Source organism: Dipteris shenzhenensis, chromosome 17, assembly GCF_047967505.1.
Source record: "Dipteris shenzhenensis isolate YYH24624 ecotype China chromosome 17, Dip_SZ_1.0, whole genome shotgun sequence".
Taxonomy (NCBI): domain Eukaryota; kingdom Viridiplantae; phylum Streptophyta; class Polypodiopsida; order Gleicheniales; family Dipteridaceae; genus Dipteris; species Dipteris shenzhenensis.
The window spans coordinates 33,220,836-33,247,999 of record NC_141612.1 but is presented as its reverse complement, the minus strand read 5'-3'; the positions used below and the strand labels follow the sequence as shown (position 1 = coordinate 33,247,999).

The 27,164-nt window shown below is 46.6% G+C and overlaps 1 protein-coding gene across 2 annotated transcripts in view; it reads left to right on the top strand.

Annotated features, from left to right (window-relative positions):
* HDA14 (histone deacetylase 14) overlaps positions 1-27,164 on the top strand; it is a 145,568-nt gene that overhangs the window by 48,366 nt on the left and 70,038 nt on the right. For both annotated transcript variants that reach the window (XM_087388448.1, XM_087388447.1), the window contains exon 5: positions 8,813-8,884. In XM_087388448.1, the coding sequence (XP_087244574.1) occupies positions 8,813-8,884 (72 nt within the window). The remainder of the gene's footprint in view (positions 1-8,812; positions 8,885-27,164) is intronic.

The window sequence follows — 27,164 nt, the reverse complement described above, 5'->3', positions numbered from 1 at the left end:
ACAAAGAGTCGAAGAGTCACAGCCGTCACGTCAATCTTGAGTAGTGTGTGAAAAACAAAGTACATAGTACTTGTACCTAGACCTAGGACTAAGTGTCCTAGGTGTCACATAGGACTAAGTGTCCTATGTGGCATAAAAGGCACACAATAAACTAAGTGCCTATACCAATGCCTACAAGCCACATACCAAGGCCTATAGGGCATCACTAGAACTAGGAGAAGATGGCCTACCACTAGAACTAGGAGAAGATGGCTTACAAACCCCCCTCCATGGTATGGGCTGAAGTATTCTGGAAACGTCTCAGAATACTTGGTATTTTTGATCATGGTGGCACATGTTCATCCAAAAGGATATAGCCACCTCTGAATGTACAAGGTATGTTAGATCATGTAACAAAGGGAACCAAGTGTAAAGCCTGGCGGAAAACTTCAAATTTGGGACGAGGAAGTGCCGTTGTAAACAGATATGCTATGTTGTCCTCTGTGGGAAGATAGGACAACTCTATGTCTCCTGCTGACAACCGCTTCCGAACATAATGATAGTGAACTTCAATATGCTTGGTACGCGCATGAAACACTGGGTTACGCGCAATGGCCAAAGCACTCTGGCTGTCAATGTAGACCATAGTGGAGGATGTGGCGAATACCAAGATCTGTAAGTAATTGTCAAAGCCAGACACACTCTATTGTAGCGGTGAAAGCTGCCTTGTACTCGGCCTCACAGCTAGATGTGGCAACTGTTGGTTGCTTCTTGCTGAGCCAAGAGATACATGAATTGCCAAGCAAAAAATAATTGCGAGGACGTGACACTCTGGTGTCGGAACATCCTGCTCAGTCACTATCTGTGTAAGCATGCATGGTAAGTGAACACATGAACATATGCAAGAGACCCAAAAGCTCTCATGTGTGAAAGTGAAGGCTTCTTGCCTTTCCATGCTTCATAAGGTGTAACAGTCTTCAATGCCCTTGTAGGTGATCTATTCAGCACATAGTTGGCACACATCACTGCATCAAGCCAAAATTTCTTGGGCAAAGACTTGGCCTTAAGCATGCATCTTGCCATCTCCATTGTGGACCTGTTTTTCCTTTCAGAAATAGGATTTTGCTGAGGAGTGTAAGGAGTAGTACATGAGTGAATAATGCCCCGTGAAGAGAGAAATGCATCAAACTCCTTTGACATATACTCCCCCCCCCTATCTGTGTTGAGGGTGACAAGCTTGCATCCTGATTCATTCTCAACCATATTCAGCCATCTCTGAAAGCATAAGAAGACTTCAGATTTGGCTTTTAAAGGATATATCCAGCAATATCTTGTGAAATCATCAATGAGAGTCATGAAATACTTGTACCCCCCAATGGCATTTGTCCTCATTACGCGAGGGACATCACTGTGCACTAGCTGCAATTTCCTTTGTGAGAGTTTTGGACAATTCTTTTGAAAAGGAAATCGGTGCATCTTACCCAAAAGACAACCCTCACACACATTTGGAAACTGTGTGAGTTTGAGGTACATCATTTGCCATCTGCTGTGAATATAGCTTTGCAAGAGTTCTATAATTGAGATGGCCCATTCTCTCATGCCAAAGATGTGTTTCAGTAAGCTGTGAATATGAAATTGCAATTGTTTCAATAGAAAGTGCAGCTGAGTGATGATCAAGGTGATAAAGCCCATTTGGCAGAGTGCCAGTGAGAACTATGGCATTGTCATCACGAAGATCATAAACTAGGCATCTGTAGCCATCAAAAATCACTCTGAAACCTCAGTGGCAATTGCTGAAATTGAAATCAAGTTGACTTCAATTCCAGGCACAAAAAGAACATTTGTCAGAGTGACAGGATGGCTTGAAATGGATGTGAGCTGCACATCTCCAATTTCTTTTACAGCATATGAAGCATTATTAGCACATGTGACAGTCCCCTCTTGAGGTGCATCAGCTAAAGAATGAAACAACTGTCTGGAAGATGTGACATGCTTGGAAGCACCACTATCAAAGTACCAGGACTGAGCATCATTGGCAGTAAAGAATACATCAACTTTGGAGGGATCAAATGAGCAATGGATAGCCCATGCCCAATCATCCTGAAGAGCATGTGCATGTGAAGCATCTTCTGGCTCATGGGATTCAATAGCATGAGAGGCATTAACTGTCAATCCTGCTTTCTTTTTCTCTGAAGCAATGCACTTCCTGCATTCTGAAATGTCATGTCCAGGCTTGCAACAATAGTTGCATCTTTTCTTCTTTGACTTATCTGCTGTATTTTTAGATGCATGGGAGGAATTGCAGCTGCTATGCGCAGATTTTGGCTTGCCATAGGCTTGGAAGCCTTGCCTCTTCCAGTCTGCTGTGAAGCAAACGCACGATTAGGAATAATGGCTTGTCTATTAGCTCTACTTTGCTCTTCCTGCAAAAGCAAAGTAACTAGCTGATCAAAAGAATAGTGGTTTGGATTACCCATGGCCACTAATCGAAGGGTTGTAACAAACCCTTGATATGTATCTGACAGTCCATTCAATGTGGTACTGACAAGCTGTGAATTTGGCACCACCTCATCAATGTTGGCAAGTTGTTCCATGAGGTCCTTGACCTTTGTCAGGTATGCATCCATAGAGTCACCTTCATTCATGCTGACTTCGTGTAATTGCCTTATCAAATATGCAACACGTGCCTCATTGCGAATCTGATAGAGAGAAGCCAATTTATCCCAAGCATCCTTTGCTGTCCTGCAAAACCGGATGTGTGGAATAATGATTCTCTTGCATGATAAAGCAATACATGAATGTGCATTTGCATCTCTTGCATCCCATCTTGTCTGTTCCTGAGTTGGAAGAGTAGTAGTAGGAGTGCTAGAAGATGAGGCATCAGGAGTAATACCCACTGCAGAGGGAGCAGCAGTAGAGGCAACCACTGTAGCATTGGCTGGCCTCAGATCAACCCCAGAAACAATATTCCACAAATGCTTCGTAACAAGAATATGTTTCATGAGATAAGACCACATCGGATAGTTGGTGCCATCCAACTTATCATCTTCACGAAGAATGCCAAATAGATCTTGATTGTTCCCAGCCATAGCAAATGTGATACCCTGAAAAAGACCTGAAAACCCAAAAGCCTCAAGGCAATCACTGCAAAAAGCTGGCTGTCCAAAAATGACAGCAAATATATGCAAATTTTCGACCCAAATTAAAGGGCAAATGCAGATCTGACCCAAATGTGACTGTGGCAGGTAATGTTCACTGCAAAAACAGCAAATCTGGCAAAAGATTGAGGGCAAATAGGCCAAAAAGAGGGCAAATGCAGAAAAGCCCCAAATTTTGCTGAAATTTTTGCAAATGTGATCCAATGTATGCGAATCTGACTCAATGTCCTGCAGAAAAGACTCAATGTCTGAAAATCTGACTCAATGTTCTGCAAATGTGACTTAAATGTTCTCGAATCTGTCCCGCAATCAAAAGCGAAATTGCAGACCAAATCCCAAAAATAGCCTCAAGGCTTGCAATTGCAAAATTAGGACTCGCTGTCCACAAAATAACTGCAAAAGTGCACCTGTCCCAAAGTATGGACCTCAAAATGTAGGCTTTCCAATGTGTTGAAATGTCTTGAAATGATTTCAAATAGTAGAAGGAAGATAAGGATAACAAAAATCCTCAAAAGCCCCAAATTTTGATAATGTACTGTAAAGTACAAGCTGTACGGACTGCAGGTACAACGTGTTGAGCAAGTACGGACTGGAGTGTACAGAATAAGTACATGCAGTGTACGGATGTAGGTACCTGACTATATGGGTATAGATATGCTGTACGGATGCAGGTACTATGATGTACGTTGTACGGCTGTACGGTAGCGCAGGTACAATGCAGTACGGCGGCACAGGTACTAGTATGATTGCACGGTGATTGTACGGAACGCACGATGAAGGTACGAAGCCTTGTATGGAGACATACGTAGTGCAGTACGGAAATAGGTACGGAGCTGTACGACGTAAGTATAGCGCAAGCACGGTTATACGGGAGCTGTGAGTACAGTTGTCCGTACCGTACGACTGTATGGATGAAGGAGCAGTGAAGTTGAAGGGAGCTGATGCGAGTCCGGGTGCAGGAGACGAATCTAAACGCAGCTCTAATACCACTGTAGGATCGTTGAATGAAAAGAGAGTGCAAGGTACAAAGAGTCGAAGAGTCACAGCCGTCACGTCAATCTTGAGTAGTGTGTGAAAAACAAAGTACATAGTACTTGTACCTAGACCTAGGACTAAGTGTCCTAGGTGTCACATAGGACTAAGTGTCCTATGTGGCATAAAAGGCACACAATAAACTAAGTGCCTATACCAATGCCTACAAGGCACATACTAGGGCCTATAGGGCATCACTAGAACTAGGAGAAGATGGCCTACCACTAGAACTAGGAGAAGATGGCCTACAGGATTGGGCTTGATGGCACAGCAGATGCCTTAGCCAGGGTGGCTTGGGAGACCCTCATCCTCCCTACACAGGAAGGGGGTCTCAATATTATTGATCTAGATTTACAGTACAGAGCTTTACTATGCAAGATGGTGGTGCGGGGACTTATGCCAGGGCAGGAACCGCAAGGCCTTTCTTATTAGTAGCATACAGAGGTGCACACCTTCTTCAGGAGGAGACGGGATGAGCAGTATTAGGTGGATCTTCACTACAACATACCTCAGATCACCTTCGTCCCCTCTCATGGTTGCCATTTTGAAAGCTTGGGCCAGTTTCAGGAGCACTCTTCGGAGGATTCCTCCTTCCTCTCGTGAATAGATTGATAGGCAACCGATCATGTGAAATGACAGTATTTTAGATGATCATGGTAGACTACTTGGTGCCTCACTATACATGCAGTGGTTTAGGTGGGAGAGGGGACCTGCATCATCTTTGGGGTCTTGGAAAGCTTTCCACAGGCTTCCAGAGGAGACCAAATCTCAGTTGACAGCACATCTCAGAGGGAGTGCAGGGAGGATCTTGCAGATTGAGGCAGCCCTTCCAGAGGATTGGGTAGACACAAATGATATGCCACTCACTTGCTCCATTTGGGCAGGTACTTTTACAAGAGGCGGTGTTTCGCTTAAGGTTTTGGCCTTTCGAGATGCACATGAGGATGCTTTAGTTTTTAGTGTGCAAGATGGTGGCAGATTGCTCAGGTCCACAGAGGACATCTTGCTTGAGTCTGCTTTTCAGCCTATCAGGGTTGTAGGTCTTTTGGTGCAGGGATCAGATTCAGAGTGGTTTCTCGACCCAGACCCCCGGCTTCTCTCTACCGGGTCTTGGAGGTTTTGGCTCTACGGGGGAGTTCCTATCAGGTATTTGCAGTGGGACCTTGGAGAGTGGGAGTGGATTGAAGCAGGGCATCGAGAGAAGAGCATCCCTTCTTTTCAGCCAGGAGGGCTTCTTTCTTCAGGGAATGGAAGGATTCTCCTTTCTTCTCTGAGACTCCTACAGGGTTGAGGTGGCAGGTTCAGCCTCAGCCTTGGTTGTTTTCCACCTCACTCTGAGGGGGTTTTATTTATCCTCATGATTTCATGATGTATTCCGCTTTGAGCTTGCTCGCGCGGGCTTTTTCTCTTACTTAATAGAAGTCTCTTTCTTGAAAAAAAAAAATCCTCTTAGTCCCTAATCTTGTCATAATGGACTGCTCAATCATATTGCTAAGCTGGAAAATCAGCTTATCGATAGGAGGCTCCTCTCTTTTTCTTGCACTTGGATTATAATCCATGTGTGCTGGGTTTTGAGTTGAAGGCGTAAACTCATCACCTTGTTCTTGGCTGGTCTCATTTCTTCTTTCATTACGAAAGAAGAACTCCCTCTCAAGATGCTTTTGAAGGACAGATTGTTGTAAATCTATTTGTGGGTTATCATACTCAAGATGTGTGTAACTCTCACCTAATCCATCCTTTTTAGAATGTGTGTAACTCTCACCTAATCCATCTTCTTCAAGAGGGGGTGAAGGTGTTCTTTCTCTCTTTCCTTCTGGTAATGGAGGAAAAGGAATAAGTTCATTGTTATATGTCCCTCTCCCTTCCAATCTTTCCTTTTAGTAATACAAGAGAGAAAATGACTTGCTGTAATTTAAAAAAAGGGTTTATTTTACAGTAAAAGTCAAGTGTTGTAGAGTTGGTGGTAGTTATCCGACTCCCGCTTCACTTGTGTCCAAAAACCTCTTCAAATGACCTCTTCTTCCCTCTCTTTTACGCTTTTCTTCTTGTATTTCTGTTGTAAACTAGTACACTCCGTTTGGGCTACTTATTTTGTGGGCTACTTATTTTGAGTGGATTGGTTATAGGGGGTACTTGGTGGGTGGATCACCCCCTTAAAATCTTGTTCCGATCTGACTTTCCATTTGGGAGAACAGGGGGGGGTCTCTTTTCCTCACGGTTTAAAAGGTGGTCATCCTGTTCCCTGTCCAAGAGCAAAATTTTCCAAGAAAGCCGTTGTCTCAGACCCTAGAGAATTCAGGGTTTGAGGAAAGGAGAAGTTTGTTTGCAGCCCGAAATTAGGGGTATGTGCATAAAACACTGCTCGCAGCAGCAAATACGTGCCAAAGAAAGATTCCGCCACTCGATTTCGCTGTTTCGCACTCCCAGATTATTGCTTCTTGTTCTCACGTGTTGTCCGCTGTTTGGTTTTGAGCGCCGGCCCGGGTCACTTCGTGTGTTCTTTCCGCTGTGCACGAGTGCTTTCGTCGTCATGTCCGTCACAATTTCGCGTGTTGCTCACTTCTTCCCGATTCGCAGCGACCTCTGTTCGCCCATGCGTTGCTCCCTCACTCTCTTCCCATCCCGATCGTGGACTATCACCGCTATGATACCAAATGTGAAGAACCAGACTTTTCGAGAATGCAAATGTGTGCAATGATGCAGAATTTGAATGCCAATTGGCCCTCCAATAGGGAAGAGGGCCCTCGTTAGAGTACTTGTTTCTATTTCGACCTACATGCAAGGTGGAGAGAAGGCGGATGAATGCATTGTGGTAGAGAGAATGCTACGTGAGATTCACAATGAAGGGTGATACCCTTTCATTAATGTCCCTTGAGATCACTCAAGTTCCATCTTCCCATTTACACCTACCCTTATCCTATGACCCATGCACCTACCATTCAATGCACTCTAATACACCCTTCCCTTTCCTATTGCTTCTAGAACCTAGACACGTGTGTGCACATCTTTATTACTAATCATTGGCCAATGTTACATAGTTTGGCGGTACTATTTATATCATAAATACAAACATATAACCGCACTATCAAATTGGCGCCTAACAATAATACAGTTCTAATAATTAACTAAATAATAATTTCTCTTTTCATGACAACGACAGTCACTCCGGTCGGTCGCGTACCCACCCTTAACATGGATGGGATGTCACCAAGTGTAATTGGAGCATCTCCCCTCTGCTTGAGTTGTTGGGTCTTTGGTGATCCCCCTCTGGCTAGATATCAATTCTTTTGACCCTCTCTACAACAATCGTTTCATGATTGTATGCATGCTCGGGGTATAGATTATCTTGCCTTCTTGTGATATAATGACATCTTCGATATTTTTAGCTAGTTGTCCCTTCCTTTGGGACTGTTCTTTGTAATATAATGACAAATGGATTTCACTAAAAAAGAAAAGAAATGTGTGTGTGTGTGTGTGTGAAGGAGTTTGTTGAGTACATGAAAGTGTGAAGGAGTTTGTTGAGTGTGTGTGTGTGTGTGTGTGTGAAGGAGTTTGTTGAGTACATGGGAAGTTCTTCTGGCTAGATGGGTTTCATCCATCTAGACCAGAGTTTCATCTTTTCTTCGTTTGGGTTCACTACTGGGCACTATGGACTTTATGGACATATAGGAATTGTAAAGTCTTTGGTGATCCTACTTTCTCTCTGTTTGGGTTTTTTAGGCATTCTCTGCAACAATCTTTCTTTGATTGCTTGCAGACCTGCTGCATAGATCATGAGGTCTTTTTGGCATATACTGAAATTTTCAGTTGATGTAATTGTAGCACTTTGTTTTGAGGTTGCTACTCATATAATATAATCAATCAAAAAGTGTGTGTGTATGTGTGTGTGTTTGCAAAGGTGGTTGAATGTGTGCGTGTCTAGTGAGAGTATAAGCCACAGTGAGAAAACAGGTGAAATTGTGAAAGCTTGGAGAGAGAATGGGCTGGCTGAACATTGATGTATAGTTTGAGTCTCTTGTTTTTCTGACTAGTATAGGCTGTATTATCCTGGTTTTCAATAGTCAATCGTGGTAGAATTTCAATGTAATAGCTATGTCTAGTCGTCAGTCATCTAGATCAGAGTCAAGCCAGAGATCTGTGTTTTCATAGATCGTGCAGATGAGTCATACGAGATGCCCAATTTGGTCTCTAGCATGACCCCTGACCAATTGGAGGCATTGCAGTCCGCCCTTTGGGATCAGAGGTCTTGCCATAGGTTGACCTAGTGTTAGAGGACTTGAAGGACTATGCTAATGATATTTTGAGGTTAGATATTAAAGCAGTAACATTTGTGTTAAACTAGTTGCAAGATCAAGAAAGACATGGGTTTATTTAAAAGAAATGTAGCCAAAAACTTCATGTCTATTATTACGTAGCAAGAATATGACAGTACAGTACCAAACAGCAGGCTGCTAAAGTTATTCTCCTTCTAATAAACAGGTAGTAAGCAAAGGTGCTTTATATTTTTAAGTGTGTCCTGCATAGATATTCAGGGTTAAAACCTACAATTGCCAGTCATAATTTGAATTTTGAACATCAATAAATAATGTTATACAACTCTCAAGATAATGTTTTAACGGTAAACTATTTTTTTAAAATTGCAGGCCATGGATAAAGCTTCCGAGGAGGGATTGATCTTTGTTGATAGCACTGGGCCCACTTATGCTACTTCAACTGTATGTAAATGAACACAAGGCTTATATCTTTAAATGATGAGGATACAAATTTGTGGGTTCTGACTTTACCTCATTTTATGCATGTATAATTAAGTATCCTAAATTCATTAAGAACTCTGCAAGTATGTGTTTTCTGACCCCTCAGCCTTGGGGATGTTGAAGGCATCTGATGGTCACAGACAGCCATATAACAGGATTCAGAAGTGGAACATTCCAGCCGCCTACTCTGGTTGGAGGGAAGGTTCAGAAAGGAGTGCTTTAGGAGTCATTACATTCCTCTCCCAAAAGATGAAAGACCTGCATAAAGTGAATGAAGCAGAGGGATGAACGTCGATGAATGGAGCAGCACCTGCTGTGCCGCCAATTTAATCAGATTTTGTTATTTTTGTCAAGCACAAATTTTCCATTTTCTTGATGTGGTTCTGCAGAAAATGCTTAGCTGAAGCAATTAGATGTACTAGACCAGACTTGTCAAAGTTGAAATATGAACCAATTGATGGGGTGAATTCGGTGGAGCCCAACTACCTCTCCTAGCACCTACTCGCTGGCTTCTTTCTTGTCACTTCTCCTCCTCCTCCTCCATGCCACCCATCTTATAGGCCATTCCTTGAAAGCAGGCTCCTCTTCCAAGGCTAGAAGTTCAAGATTCATGCATGATTCCGGCCTCAACACATGACACATAATATATACTTCCCTATCCTTCCATGCCATCCCAAATGTACAAACAACATTCAAAATGTTCCAAACAACTTTATTCTGTACATAATACATTCATGAAGTCGTTCCATATGTATGCTCCAGTGTTCCAATCTCACCTTGCTCCTCCTCCCCTTGCATGCCTCTCATTGCCCCTCTCTTCCTCCCTACAACCTATTTATTGGAGTAACTTCTCAACATGTACGTCTAGCTCAAGTCCTGGCTTGTGGCACCATGTTAGAACATGCGGCAGAAAATGAATCATCCATGAGATCACACGTGAGAACTCAGATCCTACTCAGGATGTACACACATATATGCAAAGGTAAACCATGCCCAGATCTGAAATAGACAGCAAGATATGACAACCAATGCTTGAATAAGAGTGTCCAAGAGAGGACCCAAAATGTATTACAAAATGGTGCACTTACAAACCAAAATACGTGAACAGCGGGGTGCTGCCCACTAGTGCTGGATCTGTCTGATTCTGAGGCCACAACAGTGCTGCCCTAATCCACTGCTCTCTACTTCTGCTGCACGCCTCTGATGAGCTATGGAAGGAGCCTAAAACTCTGACTGTCTGTTCTGCTCACTAAATGAGCCCTCCAATGCTGCTGGTGCTTCTGTTGCACTCTGCTGGAACCTCTGTCTGTGTCTTCTCTGGTGCCCTCATGCATTCTGAAGCCTGGTACAGAACTGCTGCATTCTTGCTACTTCCTTCTCCCTGTCCTTCTAGTGCCTGGGGATGGTACTCCCTTCTTCCTGTCCTTCTAGTGCCTGAGGATGCACTTTTGAAGGAGTCTGCAATGCTTCTCTACGAGTACGCTGACTGGCCCCCAAAGTGGTCTTTATGTAGGGCTGAATGCCCTTGCAAATAGGCTTGGAACTGGCCATCCCAACCCTAGGGTTTGCTGACCAGTCTGCTGGCTGACCGACCCAGACTGTAGACTGGCCAACCAGACCAGCCCTTCTGGGTCCTGACTCCTATACACCCCCTAATGACTGTGTGTGTTGTGCCCAGGTCCAGGGCTAACAGAAGTCCTTTAAAGCCCTCCACTAAACACTCAAATATTCTGTAGACCTGCCCTAAATCAGGGCCCATGTGTGGTCCAATGAATGGCCAACACTATGGCAAGTCCAAAGGTCATAAGAGCCTGGGGATCACAACTACGAAGAATACCTGCCCGTGAGACAAAGATGGAGCATGGAACATGCTACAGTGATACACATCAGCCCGTCTACCACATGAAGGAGATAGAATGAGTGAGAGATAGCAAGAGAGAGTAAGAGAGCAGGAGGCTTGGAAGCTGAAGACGTAGTTGCAATAGAATAGAGTGAGAGTACAACACACTAAAGGAAAAGATAAGGTTTTGTCCTAGTGACAAAACCTTAGTAGTCACTAACCATAGTTAGTGAACTAACTGCGGTTAGGGGGAAAAACCTCTTAGTGAGGGAAAAGTGCCCCTAACTAGCTTATTGTATTACATTGGTCACTGCTGAATTATGTCTATAATTCTAACACCCCCCTGCAGTGCCAATGTCATGTACAAGGCTGATCAATCACCAAACGGATATAAGTTCAGGGCACTGCGAAATGCCTCAAACTTTTCACGTGGTAGTGCTTTGGTGAAAATATCTGCAACGTTGTCATGTGTGGACACAAAGATCATACTGATCTCTCCTGCATGCAACTTCTCTCTGACGTAGTGATAGTGAACCTCAATGTGTTTCGTGCGAGCATGAAACACTGGATTCTTTGCCACTGCAATGGCACTCTGACTATCAGTGAGAATTGGAGAGGGACCCTCCAAAGACAGATGAAGATCAGCAAAAAGACGTCGCAGCCAGACACATTCAACTGTTGCTGTGAAAGCTGCCCTGTACTCAGCTTCACATGATGAGGTAGCCACTGTAGATTGTTTCTTGCTCAGCCATGAAATACAAGATTTACCCAAAAAGAAACAACTGCCACTAGTGGACTGCCTAGTGTCATAATCACCAGCCCAATCTGAATCACTGTAGGCATGCATCTGCAAGTCACCCCCCCTGGGAAATAGTAAGCCAAAAGACTTTGTGCCCTGCAAATAACGGAAGATGCGCTTAACTGCCTGCCAATGCATAGTTTTTGGGCTGTGCATGTACCTGCTCACCTGAGATACTGCAAACTGAATATCAGGTCTAGTGTTGCAGAGATATATGAGGCATCCAACAGCCTGACTGTAAAGTGTGGCATCAATTGATTCTCCTGCATCATGCATTGTGAGTTTCAGCCCCGGTTCCATAGGAGTGGATATGGGCTTACACTCTTGCATGTTAAATCTGTCCAAGACTTGGACTGAGACATAACATTGCCACGTCTCTCATGAGAGAACTGGATCCCCAAATAAAAGTGAAGCAGCCCCAAATCTGACATGTCAAAGTTGGTCTGCAAATCAGCTTTGAAATCTGCAATTTTTTCTTCATTGGACTCTGTGAGCAGTAAGTCATCAACATAAAGAAGGATGACTAATATTTCCCCCCCATCCATCTTGATGTAGAGGGTGCTCTCAGTAGGACTATTGTGCAGCCCCTTGCTGGTCAAAAAGGCATGTATCTTGGCATACCATGCACGAGGGGCCTGCTTCAGCCCATATAAAGCTTTATTGAGCTTGCATACTTGAAGTGCATTTGCTGTAATTTCAAAGCCCGGAGGTGGTCTGACATACACTTCTTCCAACAAGTCCCCATTCAAGAAGGCTGTTTTTATGTCCAACTGATGAACATTCCACTCAAAATGTGCAGCCATTGCAATTACTGATCGGATGGTGGTCATCCGGGATGTAGGAGCGAATGTCTCCTCATAATCTATGCCCTTTTTCTGAGCATAGCCCTTAGCAACCAGCCTGGCCTTATATCGGTCAATGGAGCTGTCTGGCTTCCGTTTGACTTTAAATATCCATCGTGTGCCAATGGCATGTTTACCCTGTGGCAAGTCCACAACATCCCAAGTCTGATTTTTTGCAATGGACTGCAACTCATCGTGCATGGCATTCATCCAATGCACATTACCTTTTGCCTCTTCAAATGTGGCAGGCTCCTCCTCATCAAGGAGAGTACCTGCATATGCTGATTCCACTGAATTAGCACCTTCCATGTGCCTTGCTGCACTGCGAGTCCTGCCAGGTAACGGAGCATCAAGTTTACTCTCCCTGAGAGTCTGTAACAGCCAGTTTGGGACTGTTTTTGCTGCATGTATGTCTGCAATTTCTTGCTGCACCACCTGTTCCACTGCCTGTGGAGGGGGCAAGACATCCTGTGGCGGAACTGAAGCATTTGGAGGTTGCTGTAAATTCTGATTTGGATTAGAAAAGTCAGCAGGGGAACCCAAAGCAATGGGTAGCAACCCTTCAAAGACATCTTCTGAAGATGAAGGCATTTGAAATTCAGCCTGAGTGTGAGCTGAATTTTCAGAAAATATCACATCTCTATTTACAATGATTTTGCATGTAGCAGGATTGTAGAGACGGTACCCCTTGCTTTTTGCACTGTATCCAACAAATATGCATATGATGGCTTTATCTGACAATTTGTGCCTAAATTCAACTGGCACATGTGCATAGGCAAGGCATCCAAAGACTCGGAAGTGATCCACTGAAGGCTTCCTGTCATTCCAGACCTCAAAAGGAGTTTTTGTTTTTAAAGCCTTAGTGGGAGCCCTGTTCAAAATGTAATTGGCACACATCAAACCCTCTAGCCAGAATTTATGAGGCATGTGTTTGCTTTTCAGCATACATCTGTCCATCTCCATGAGAGTTCTATTTTTCCTCTCAGCTTTGCCATTTTGCTGAGGGGTCAGTCTGACTGTGAGCTGATGCACAATACCCTTTTGCTTGAGAAAAGCATCAAATTCTGCAGATAGGTATTCCCCACCTCTATCCATGCGTAATGTCTGTATCTTGAGTCCGGTTTCATTTTCAACCATGGCTGAAAAGTGTTTAAACACCGTGAACACTTCAGATTTCTTTTTCAGCCCATAAACCCAAGTAAAATTGGAGTAGTCATCAATAAATGTGACAAAGTAGAGATGACCACCCAATGACGGAGTCCTCATGGGACCACAGACATCACTGTGTATAAGCTGCAATTTGCGAACAGCTTTAACTGAACCATCCTTCTTGAAGGGGAATCTATGCATTTTACCTAAAATGCACCCTTCACAGGCATGTGGAGGAGGTATCTCAAGAGGTGGCAATGCATCAACCATTGAAAATTTCTGAAGTGTCATTAAGCTGTTGGAATGCATGTGGCCATATCTGGCATGCCATAATTCTGCATTTTGCATGGCAGCTGTAGGGGTAGAAACTGCCGGAGCATGGGCTGCTCTTTTCTCAAAAATATCAAGCTGAAAAAGCCCACGCAGCAAAGTACCAGATAACCTTAAGGCATAGTTAGCTTCCATGTCTCGGACAGCACATTTGTCATCCTCAAAGATGACCTGAAATCCCCCTCTGTTAAGAGTGGACACTGAAAGAAGATTTTTGGTTATGCTAGGCACATATAAGACATCTGAAAGTCTGAAAATTGAGCCATCAATTGCAGTGAGCTCAACCTCTCCTGTGCCACGTACTGAAGATGAGGAGTTGTTGGCACAAGTGACTTTCTTACCAACGGGAGGTGGATGCAAGGAAGTAAAAAGACACTTCCTAGAAGTGATGTGCTTGGATGCACCGCTGTCAAGATACCATGTGTTCAGTGTTTCATTAACACTGAGAAAGCAGATGCATCTGTAGAAGAGTCAAAGCTGCAAGTCAAAAATGCATATGTATCATCACTGCAAGAGGCTGTACTATCCCGAGCATTTGGAACAACCAATCTAGAATCTGAAATGCAAGATAAAAAGGCATAATCTTGACCAAGTTGGCTGCAGCATCCCCACTGTCAGATGCATGAGGGGCTGAATCTGAAACAGCCATACCTGAGCTGTTTTTCTTTTCTTTTGCAATCCTTTTCCTGCATTCTGCTATGTGATGACCTGGCTTTTTGCCGTAGTGACAAAAACCCTTCTTTTTGGGTTTACTTGCATCACTTTTAGCCTTTTGTGAAGGCTGTCCTGACCCACTGGAAGGCTGATTTGCTGCTGTCTTTGCCTGTCCCTTTGTTTTTGATTTAAATTTTGAGAGCATGGCTTGTTCACCTGCACGTGAAGCCAAATTTTTCCTGGTCTGCTCTTCCTGAAGCAGAAGTCCTATCAACTCATGAAAAGTGAGGGGATTTGCACCCCCCCTCATTGATAAGTTCAGCGAAGTGTGAAAGCTGAGATAAGACTCAGGAAGAGAATTCAGAGTGGTTGTAATCATCTCTGAATCAGGAATAATTTCATCTATGTTTAACAATTGCTCTCTGATATCCTGTAGCTTTGTGAGGTGGACTGACATGGAGTCACCCTCCTCCATATGTGTATTGCTCAACTCTCTTTTTAAGAAAGATACCTTGGCATCATTCCGTGCTGCATACATGCTTTCCAATATATCCCACGCTGCCCTGGAGGTCTTACACGACCGGATATGCGGAATGATAGATCTTTTCACTGAAAGAGAGATGCATGACAAAGCTAAGGCATCCCGTGAATCCCATCTCTTCTGCTCTGGAGTATTGACTGTAGCTGCACCAACAACTTGTCCTGCAGCTGCACCCATTGCACGACCTGTTCCACCTCCTTGCTGAGGAGGGGTAGCAGGTGCAATATCTGCTGGTCGGATCTCATCCCCATTGACATAATCCCATAGATTTTGAGAAATCAGAATATTACGTACCATAAAACTCCAGAGGGAGTAGTTGGTACCATCCAACTTGTCTTCTTGTGAAAGACCACCAAATGGAAACTCATTCTGATTTTGATGGGCCATTCTTGAGAAAAAGATTGAAGCAGATACAGATCTGAATTCCCTTACTGGGAATGGAATGCACAACTTCCAAAGAACACAGCCAAGCACGGGCTGTATATGCAACTTAGATTTCTGTACTTGAGCTGTCAGAAATCTGTCCAAGCATCAAAAACTCTCCAAAATCTGCCAAAAGTGTTTCAAACACTCCAAGAAAGGCAGTATGTACTGAATACTCCAAAGAAATGCTCTCTCAACACAAAAGCCCCAATTTGTGGCTAGAAATTGCAGCCAGAAAGGGGCAAAATTACTAAAAGCCCCAAATCTGCAATTTTTAAACAAAAGCCCCAAATTTCAGACTAGATCTGCAATTTTGCTCCAGATGTAGCTCCAAACCTGCACAATGATTGTAATGTCTGCAATATAGAAAATGCCCCAAATTTACTCCAAAACAACTGCACCAAACTATGGTTTTCTGCAAGATGAGCCTGCCCAAGAACACCTGTGGCTGAAGGCAACCGGTGTAGATCTGCAAGTACAGATTGTACGGATGAACAGACTGTTGCCACACGTGTGGTACTGAATGACTCCACGCAGATCTACGGAAGATACAGTACGAAAGTAAGGACTGTACGGTAAGTACGAACTGTACGGTAAGTACAGATTGTACGAACTGTACGGTAAGTACCGAACAGACCGTACGATACTGATGGCGCAGGTACGGTCAAAAAGGCGAATCTGTACGGGAGATTCGGCGCTGTACGGCGAATCTGTACGGGAGATTCGGCGCTGTACGACGGCGAATCTGTACGGATGGTGTACGGCGTTGCAACGGACCTGCACGGAAGCTTTTACGGGAGCGTACGGAAGTGTACGTCGAGTTGTACGGATGCAGTACGGCGAATTCCGTACAGTCGTACGGACTGTACGGACGACTTGGAGCAAGCTGAAAACGTGAGGCTTAGAGGTGCCACGAAGGGAGCAAGGAGCCCGAGGCTCTTGAACCCGCTCTGATACCAAATGAAGGAGATAGAATGAGTGAGAGATAGCAAGAGAGAGTAAGAGAACAGGAGGCTTGGAAGCTGAAGACGTAGTTGCAATAGAATAGAGTGAGAGTACAATACACTAAAGGAAAAGATAAGGTTTTGTCCTAGTGACAAAACCTTAGTAGTCACTAACCATAGTTAGTGAACTAACTGCGGTTAGGGGGAAAAACCTCTTAGTGAGGGAAAAGTGCCCCTAACTAGCTTATTGTATTACATTGGTCACTGCTGAATTATGTCTATAATTCTAACACCACATATATTAGAATTCGAGCAACTTGCTGTGCCAGCTCGGCCAAGAAGTGCCCTCCTCATACAGAACAAGCATACAAAGATCATATCCACAGCAACAGTTGTTGCAAAAAAAGTACTTCTATTAAGTATGATAGAAAACCGCAGGAGCAAGCTCAATGCGGAAGTACATCATGCAATACATGAGAGAAATTAAGCTCAAAAAGAGCTAAGCAAATAACCAGGGTTGGGGCTGAAAATGCGATGTTAACCCTAAAAAAGAATTAGAGAAGAAAGCAGATCCCCTCCATACTCTGAAAAAAGTGTTCCTCCTAGCAGAGGCTGCTCTCGATGACCCTTGTATGCTGGTCTAGATGGCCATCAAGGTATCCAAATACTGGCCCATGTCTGAGAGGGGTGAACCTGGGATCCATCCAATGCCTGTGTACATCTGGCTCTCCAAATATGCCATGGTGCAATACTAACCAAAATCTCGTATGAAGTGTCTACAGAAGCATGTGCAGCTTTGAAAAGAGTGAAAGAAACATCTTGGAGAGAACATGACTCTACTAAGTGTTGACGAAGAGAAAAAGCCCAATCTGAATCAAGTCCCTTGAAGAAGACCTGAGGCCCCGTAAGAGATAGCCGAGCAACTGAGTCCCAGGTCATGAAGAAGGGTGAAGTATGGAAAGTACATAAGATCCTAGCAACACCCTTCGTCCTCGCCTATCTGGACTCTGCACCCCCAAAGACAATGCTGAACTGTCTCAACTGCAGAATGGCAACGAGGACATGTAGGGCCAACCTCGAATTTGGACCTCCACAGGTTCACTGCAATCCCTCTGTGAATAGAAAGCCAAAAGAAGAGAGTGATTTTTCTATTTCTAAGGGATTTCGAGAGTCTCCTCCAAAAGTTTTTCTGCACATCTGCAGAAATGTGAAAGCTGTCCCAATGAGATCTAGAGGGTCTCCAACCTCTACAACTAAGCTGAAATCTCCTGGCATTTCTAACCATGTAACAAAAGAAGGGGATGCTCTTCTCTCGGTGCCCTTCATCAAGCCACTCCCACTCCCTAGGGTCCCACTGCAAAGATCTGATGGGGACACCTCCATCAGATCTTTGCACAAAGAGGGTGACATTTATCATCTTAGTGTCACCTAAAATAAATGAGAAATAGCTTGGGTGCACAAGATCAAAGATTTTCAATTAGAAGGACCAATGTGTCTCTAGTGAATGGTCATAGATTGGAAGTGATGTACCTTCCATCCCAATGTGAGCAGTTTGTGGGTACAAGAAAAGGGAGTTATTTGCTAAGTGATGTTGTTCTTGCACAACAACATGAGAGTTTCCAGGACATGTACAAAAAAGGAACAGGATGCAATTAGTTTGATGGGCACATCATAGACATGCTTGAAATAATGTATATTAATAAATTTCATTGTAGTAAGCTAGGTTGTCTAACTAGCTCGGTCATTTAAAGTGTGGTTTTGTAATAGTTTAATTGTTATTTTAATTCTACCATATTTTTTACGATAAAATAAATTCCTATTATAAAAAAGAGAAAATATATGTGTGTCAAGCTCAAACATTGGGCTAGTTGGAGTCCTAAACTTGCCCAGTGATTTTTTTTTTTTCCGGAAAAAACAATGCTGATTATATTACTTCGAAAAAACAAGATACATGGGGTCAGTTTTGCAGCTGACGGGGCTGCGTTCACAAATCAGACGCAGCCCTAAATGGAAACAAAAAGCTTTCTCTCACGGAGGGATCAGGCGGGTGTGAATAAACAGCCAGAGAGGCGGTGAATAGCGCCAGTGAAGGCCCTGAGAAGTATGCTCGAAGAAGAGGCCCTGCGTATCCCAATCTCGGAGGAAACGTCTCCGCTTCTCCCGGCCAGCCCGGGAATCCCCCTGGATCTAGTCCCACTGGCCTCTGAGTGTGTGGATAATCTCGCTCCAGATGTCGGCCATGACCTGGGCAGTCGAAAGAGAGGTACCACCGAGGATCTGCGCGCAGCGCGAGGTCCAAATGTGCCATCCGACGATGCTGCTAATAATCTCCCAGACTGGCTGCCTCTCCTGAGATCCTGTGTCCGCCTCTGCCAAGTGCTGCGGGATGCCCTCAAGCGGCCCCCAAGTCCCCTGTGTGATAAGGAACATGGGGTCCTACGGGCCTGCCTCGAACAACTGATGATAGCCAGGTGTGGTGCTGCACCAGCAGAACGCGCCCCAGGTGATCAAACCTAACTCCGGTACTGCGCGAGTAAGGATCCCGAAGGCCCACCTCCACACGTCCTGGGCGCAAGTGCAGCTCCACAGGCAGTGCTTTGGTGACTCCTTGTCCTCATGACAAATCTGACAAAGTCCATCCTGACCAGTCTGCCACAACCAGCTCCCCACTGGAAGACCCTTGTGGGCGAGTAGCCAAAGGAAGTAGGAAATCTTCCGCGGCCGCCAGCTCTCCCACAAGCCCTTCTAGAAGGCCTGCAAAAATAGCCTGGAGATACCCTGAGCATACCAACTGGGCCGCTGGGTGGGCGGTCGGCTCTGCATCCTCCCGAGAACTCTCCTGCCCAATTTCGTGCTGAAAGCGAAGAAAGGGGTCGGCCCCTGGCCTGCCACAACCTCTGGCCATCTCCACTCACCTGGGTCCCAATCAAGCTCTGAAAGGGCCCGCCCCTCCCAAAGCCAGAGGCGCCATAACTGCAGCTGATCCTGCTCTATACTAGGATCGATCCACCAAACCTTCCCCACGAGGCCTACGACACGAACCCTCTACCACGAGAGAAGGGGGTCGATGAGCACACCCTCTCTCCTGAGTCGGCCGTCCCCCAAAACCGCGAAGAAGGATACAGAGGTGTCGTCCAGCCGGCCTGCAACCACGAGGAGGCGTGATAAGAAAACTCTGAGCGGCGTTGGAGAGTCTCCTCAAGAAGGGCTCTGGCTCGAAGGGCCTGGATCCGAAGCTCCTCCGAACCCGGAGCTGCCTGCTAGAGTCGCTGAATGGAGGCGAGGTCCCTACGAAGAGCTCTCTCTCTGTCCCACCACTCCTGGCGAACCTGAAGGGCTGCGAGCTGGCAAATCTAGCTGGACTCCTGCAGAGCCTGCGCCACCGACTCTACCAGATCCACACACTCGCCCCAATCTCTGTCCCAAAGGCTACCGATACTACTGCGCACCTCCTCCCTAGAGAAGATGGAATCAGGAATCCTGCACGAACGGGGAGGAAGGGACTGAGCTGCCGAGTCTAGTGATAAGAGCACTGGCGCGTGTTGGAGAGCGTCGTCCCTGGTACTACACCCACCTGACCACCTCTGCTGATGGCCCAATCACTGACATAAAATCTGTCCAGTCGCTCCAGGAGTCTGCCCCCTTCCCTGCGGAAGCCCCACGAGAAGTCCAAGCTCCCGTGCCATCGGCGGAAGGACGGGTCTCTCCAGCTGTCCCTACCTCCTGTCGCGAAGAGAAAGGAGTCCCAAGCGGACTGCTCTGCCTGAGCTATACCTGTACCTGTAAACTCTGGTCCTCTGCCCTGCTGGTCCTCCAAAGTCTCCAGATTGTTGAAGTCACCTCCAACAATCCACGAATCCATGTCTGGGAGAATTTCTGTGAGTGCTCTCCAGAAGGTGGCTCTGCGTCGGAGGTCTGTGGGTGCATAGATGTTGAGGATTCCTATTTTGGAGCCCTCCAACTCTAGGCCAACCCAAAGTGCACGGCCTGGGATCAACGTACCATGGCCAAAAACTCCCTGGGCAAACGACTCGCAAACGGAAGTGCAGACACCGCCACTCCTCCCCTGTGCACCGATCGAGGGCTCCCAATAAGTGTGAGAGCGTCCAGGGAGGATCTTCCTGCAGCTACGGGTATGAGCCACTGAAAGCTTATGCTCCTAGAGCATGAGTATATCCAAGCGACCAATCACTGCTGGTTGAAGTTCTTGTCTCAAGATGAGCTTCCTAGGACCACGGGTGCCAGAAGAATGAAACCCGTTCACGTTCCAGGAGACAAGGTGTAAGCTCATGATGAGGGCTGGTAGGCTGCGAACAACTATCTGCTCGCGGCTGAGGTCGATGAAGAGGCTGGTATTTCGGAATGAAGGCGCTGACGTTTCTGTGAGGGTTTGGAGGGGGAGGCGGGGTCATCCCGCCCGTTCTTCAAAACTTTTAGCAAAGGCGTGAGGCCTTTGGTGCCATGGACAAACGCTTTCTCGAGCCAACTTGAGATCTCTGAGGTAGTCATCCCGTAGAAGGCGCGAAGTTTTTGAGGAGTCCAGGCTCTGACATCCTGGGGGAGGGGCCATGACAGAGGGGGCCTGAGGATCACAATCAATCTGAAACGCTTGGCGGCGCATCGCCACCGCAGGCGCACGTCACCCTCGGACCACTGAGTCTTGAGAAGCTGTCCACCCGACGGGCCTATCCAGGAGCAAATCTGAGCGTGCGTCTGCTCTCTGAGAGCCTCCCAGACCGAGTCGTCTGTCCAAATCTCGGTGCCGTCGATGAGAAAAGTGAAAGCAAAGCTGGGGCCATCCCTCGGGGCCAAGGCTGCGATCTTCCCATCTGCCCCTTTACGGAGTAGGAAGATACTGATGTCGAGGCAAGCTGGGAAGGTCCCGAGGTTGGCCACATCCAAATAATCCCAGGGACCGGACCTGTAGAAGTCGCGAGGAAGCTCTCTCTCCTAGAGCTGAGGCCCGCCAAAATCTGCAACTGAGGGGGCCGGGCTAGCAGACAAGGAAGACTGCTCCAGGGGTGGTGCAGTCTCGGGGTGTCCTGCCTAGGGTGAGGAAGGGAAAGGAGGCTGGGGGTTAGGCGACACAGACTCCCCGGAAGCGACTAGCGGGGGGGTCAGAGGTGGGGGAGTGGGGGCTGCACGCGGCTGAGAAACCACCGGTGAAGCTGACACTGCGGAAGAGCTAAGAGGGGCGGGGGACGAGGGATGGGGCTGGGGCTGGGGCTCGGACTGGGGCTGAAGAGGAAGAGGCGGGGGCTGAAGAGGAAGAGGCGGAGGTTGATGCTGCGGGTCGGAAGAAGGGGACTGCGGCTGGGGTAGGGGCTGGGGCTGGGTGGAAGGGAGCTGGGGATCGGAAGAGAGGGGGACCTGAGGCTGCGGAGGGCGGGCTACAGACGAAGAAGAAGCTCTCCCAGGACCCTGGGGCGGCTGCCTGTCAGGTCTCTGAGGCGCTGCTGCAGGCTGGGTAACCTCTGCCTCCTTGCCTTTGTCAGAAGTCTTCTTATTCTTTCCTCTTTTCCTTCTGACCTCGGTCTAGCCGCCAGCCACCTCTGGACCGGACTTCGGCTGCCTCTGCTCTTCCTGACGTGGCTGCTCGGAGGGAGGGGGAGGGGGCTGCGGGGGGGGGCGGGGGGGGCCGAGAGGAGCTGGAGAAGCGCGGACAAGCAGCAGCCAGGTGCCCAAAGCCATGACACCTCAGGCACTGGCCTGGCTGTCCTGTGACTACCATGCTCTGAGTAATGCTGCCAGCATAATCTCCTGGCATTTCTAACCGTGTAACGAAAGAAGGGGATGCTCTTCTCTCGGTGCCCTTCATCAAGCCACTCCCACTTCCCAGGGTTCCACTGCAAAGATCTAATGGGGACACCTCCATAAAGCCAAACCCTCCATGGACCCAGAGCTAGAAGACTAGGGTTGGGATCCAAGTACTACTGTGAATCTATACCCTGCTCCATATAGCCTGTAATCTTGACCGGCTGGAACGGAACCCCTCAAAGGATATTGTCAGAAGACATATGTAGCCTCCCTCTAGATTGAACATAAATTCCTAGTGAAAGAACCCAACCAAGTGGAATCCGTAATAGGCATATCATCTGTATCCATCCACTCCACAGGAATGGCTGCAACAATCTGTTGAATCCTCCCTACACTCCTTTTTTTTTTTTTTCATGAAAAAGACTTCTATTAAGTAAGAACAAAAACCCGCGAGAGCAAGCTCAAAGCGGAATACATCATGAAATCATGAGGATAATAAAAAAAAACCCCCTCAGAGTGAGGTGGAAAGAAACCAAGGCTGAGGCTGAAAGTGCCATCTCAACCCTGTAGTAGATTCAGAGAAGAAAGGAGAATCCTTCCATTCCCTGAAGAAAGAAACCCTCCTAGCTGAGGCTGCACGGGAGTCCCCCTGCATACCCGTCCATACGGCCATCAGAGTGTGTACGATGTCTGTCCAGATACTAGCCAATGTGTGTGAGGGATGAACCTGAGTACCCTCCATAGCCTCTGTGCATCTGGATCTCCAGATATGCCAGGCTGCTATGCTCGCTATAATCTCCCAAGAAGTATCCACAGAGGCATGTACAGCTGTAAAAGGACGGTGTGGAACCATATCCAACGAGCAGAGCTCAACCCGATGACGTCGAACCGAAATGGCCCGGGAGGAGTCAAGTCCCTCATAGAAAACCTGAGGTCCTGTAAGAGAAAGCCAAGCCACCGAGCCCCAAGTCATAAAGAGTGGGGAATGGGCAAAGTGACTGAAGATCCTGGCTATCCCCATCCAAATCAATCTCGCCTGTCTGCAATCCCATAAGCAATGCTGAATAGACTCCGAAGCAGAAAGGCAACGAGGGCAAGTAGGGTCGGCTCCGAATCTGGACCTCCAAAGGTTCACTGCAATCCCTCCATGAATAGAAAGCCAAAAGAAGATAGTGATCTTTCTATTCCTGTGGGATTTCCAGAGCCTCCTCCAGAAGTACCTCTGCTGATCTGCAGTAATACCAAAAGTCTCCCAATGAGGAACTCTGGAGGGTCTCCAGCCTCTACTACTGAGCTGAAATCTCCTGGCATTACTGACCGTGTAACGAAAGAAGGGGATGGTCTTCTCTCGATGCCCCGCGTCAATCCACTCCCACTCTCCGGGGTCCCACTGTAAATACCTGATGGGAACTCCTCCATAGAGCCAAAGTCTCCAAGACCCGGTGGAGAGTAACTGGGGGTCAGGGTCTAAGAACCACTCTGAATCTGATCCCTGCATCAAAAGGCCTACGACCCTGATAGGCTGAAAAGCAGACTCAAGCAATATATCATCTGTAGATTTGAGCAATCTGCCACCATCCTGGACACTGAAAACTAAAGCATCCTCCTGTGCATCTCGGAAGGCTAAGACCTGAAGTGGAACCCCGCCTCTCGAGAAAGTACCTGCCCAAGTGGAGGTAGTGAGAGGCATATTATCTGTGTCTATCCAAGCCTCTGGAAGGGCTGTCTCAATCTGCAAGATCCTCCCTGCACTCCCTCTGAGATGTCCTGTCAACCTTGACTTGGTTTCCTCTGGAAGCCTACGCTGGAAGCCTACGGAAGGCTTTCCAAGATCCTAAAGAAGAAGCAGGTCCCCTCTCCCACCTGGCCCACTGCATGTAGGGTGAGGCACCCAGTGGTCTGCCACGATCATCTAAAATACTGTCGTTCCACATGATGGGCTGCCTATCAATCTCTTCCCGGGAGGAAGGAGGAATCCTCCGAAGAGAGCTTCTGAAACTAGCCCAAGCTTTCAGAATGGCAACCATGAGAGGGGATGAAGGTGATCTGAGGTGTGCTGAGGTGAAGATCCATCTAACACTGCTCATCCAGTCTCCTCCTGAGGAAGGTGTGCACCTCTGTATGCTGCTGATAAGAAAGTCCTTCCACGGTTCCTGTCCTGGCATAAGTCCTCGCACCACTATCTTGCAAAGTAAGGCTCTGCACTGTAAATCTGGATCAATAATATTGAGACCCCCATCCTGTGTAGGGAGGATGAGGGTCTCCCAAGCCACTCTGGCTAAGGCATCTGCTGTGCCATCAAGCCCACTCCAGAGAAAGTTCCTGATCGGTCTTTTGAGCTGAATGATGCAGTCCCTGGAACGGCACCAACACCTACACTCCTTCTGAGATGACCAACGGATAAAATTCTCTGATCCTCTGAAAGCTTTCCAAGATCCCACAGTGAATGTAGGGCCTCTCGCCCATCTGAACCGCTACATATAATGCGAAGTGCCTAGTGGTCTGCCATGCTCATCAAGTATTCTTTCATTCCACATAATGGGCTGCCTATCAATTTCTTCACGAGAGGAGGGGGAACTCTCGGAATTGTACTTTTGAAGCTGGCCCAAGCTTTTTAGAATGGCAACCATAAGAGGTGAGGAGGGAGATCTGAGTGGGGCTGAAGTAAAAATTCATCTAGTGCTGTCCATCCAGTCTCCTCCTGAGGTGGGAGTACATGACTATACGTTGTGTATGAAAAAACACTTCCAAGGTCCTGTCCGGGCATCAATCTTGTGACCACCATCTTACTGAGCAAAGCCCTGCACTGCAAGTTTGGGTCAATGATATTGAGACCCCCTTCCCCACCACTGGGGAAGATCAGGGTCTCCCAAGCCACCCCGGCTACGGCATCTGCTGTCCCCAGGTCTCTTGACTATACCTGGATTGGCACCAGCAAGAACAAACAAACAAGACAGTGACCAGTAACACCTAGTTGACCACCATGACCCTAGATGCCAAGTCTAGTTTGGCCGAACTCTAGAAGAGGAGTTTCCTCCTTATGCTCTCCAACACAGGAGAAAACTGCTGTGCAAAAGAGATGTCCACACCTACCTAGCATCCCAAATATCTGATGGAGAGACGCCTCTCAATCCAAGTGAAGCCATTATCAGCTCCCCAGTCTGGAGTGTCCTCATCACTGATCCAAAAGCCATTGTATTTGTGCCAGTTTAAATGTGCCCCTGCTACCATGCAAAACAAATCCAAGGCTGTCTTGAAAGAAGTGAGCGTCTGTGGTGTGGCATCCAAAAAGACAGCCATGTCATCTGCTAGCTCACTGTCCAAAAGCTCATCTTCATGCCTTAATGGAATTCTTAGCCCAACAATATCAGCTTGAGATCTAATATAGATACTCATAGCTTCAGCCACAAACAACAAAAGAAAGGGGGCTAAAGGGCATCCCTGATGGACTGATCTAGAGATCTGGAACCAGTCTCCCCTGACTCCTCCAATAAGTATATCTAGCTGTGGGCTGATCTATAGAGAGTGGAGACCCCTCTAATCCAAGCATCCGTGAATCCAAAATGAAGAAGGGTTCCCTCTAGAAAGCCCCAATCTACCCTATCATAGGCTTTCTCAAAGTCCAAGAGTAGAATGGCCAGCCTTTTGCCACTGTGCATGGCCCACTTAGAAGCCTCCCAAAATGAGAAGATGTTATCAAATATGCTTCTTCCCTGTACAAAGCCCATCTGCGAATCATGAAAGAGATTTGGAAGTATGGGTTGCAAACGTAGGCTGATTGCTTTTGCCAAAATCTTGTACAAAGTGTCCAATAGAGTGATAGGTCTCCATTGAGACACTAGGTTCCTGCAACCCTCTTTTGGAATAAGATGAATGAGACCCGAATGAGACCCTCTGTAACTGAATCAGGCATCTCACTGGAGTCCCAAATGCCCTGCAGGGCCGAGGTAATGTGATCCCCAATCTGATCCCAAAAAGCAATGAAAAAAGAGGGAGTAAGTCCATCTAAACCTGGACATTTGTCTTTGTTGAGAGTAGTAAGAGCAGTCCTCAATTCTATGTTGGTGAAATGTGCATCAAGTGAAACTCTAGGTCTCACCAACATAGGTATACACTCCCAAATAGCATCCCTAGCATCATTTGTGGCCTGCGTGTCTGGATCTGCTGTAAGAAGGGAGGTGTAAAAATCTATAGCAATATGTATGACAGCATCAGGATATCTTTGTAGAATGCCAATTGGGTCAATAAGCTGAGAAAGACTTTCTCTACTATGTCTGGGGCCAAGAGTAGAGAAGAAATGTTTACTGACTCTACCTATGATTTGAGTCCATAATGACTCTCTGGCATTAAAGGGATACTCTGCTCTCTGATCTAACAATATTTGGTGATGAGCCCTTGCTGCAACAAGGCACTTCTGAATCCAAGCATTTGTAGGCCGTTTCTGCCTATCCCCATGAAGAAGGGCTGCCAGCTGCTGGCGAATACCAACCTCTCACCTGAGAATCTCACATCTCCTGGTGCGAGCAACTGAGTGATAAAAGTCGCTAATATCAGTAAGGGCTGCAGCCACATGTGATGGGTAAGGCTGTCCACCCTGCATGTGAGAATCCCAAATCTGCGAAACAGCCTCTGTGAGGACCTCCTTTGCATAAAAGGCATATGGAATCCTAATACTGGCATAGTGGCCTCTCGACCGAGGCTTTGAAACCATCAAAACAACCGGAAAGTGGTTTGAAGTGGACACCCTAGTGCTAATGCATACTGACCCACCTCTATTCAGAGCCCAATCATCCACATAAATCTATCAATGCGTGCGTGGATAGGCATCTGCACCCTCCTGTTCAACCATGGAAATAGGAGTGACCGTGACTGAGTGTGAAAAGCATCATCATACCAAACATCTCTGCCATTGAACCGAAACAAGAAGGAATCCCAAGCAACTTTCTCCAAAGAGTGAATGCC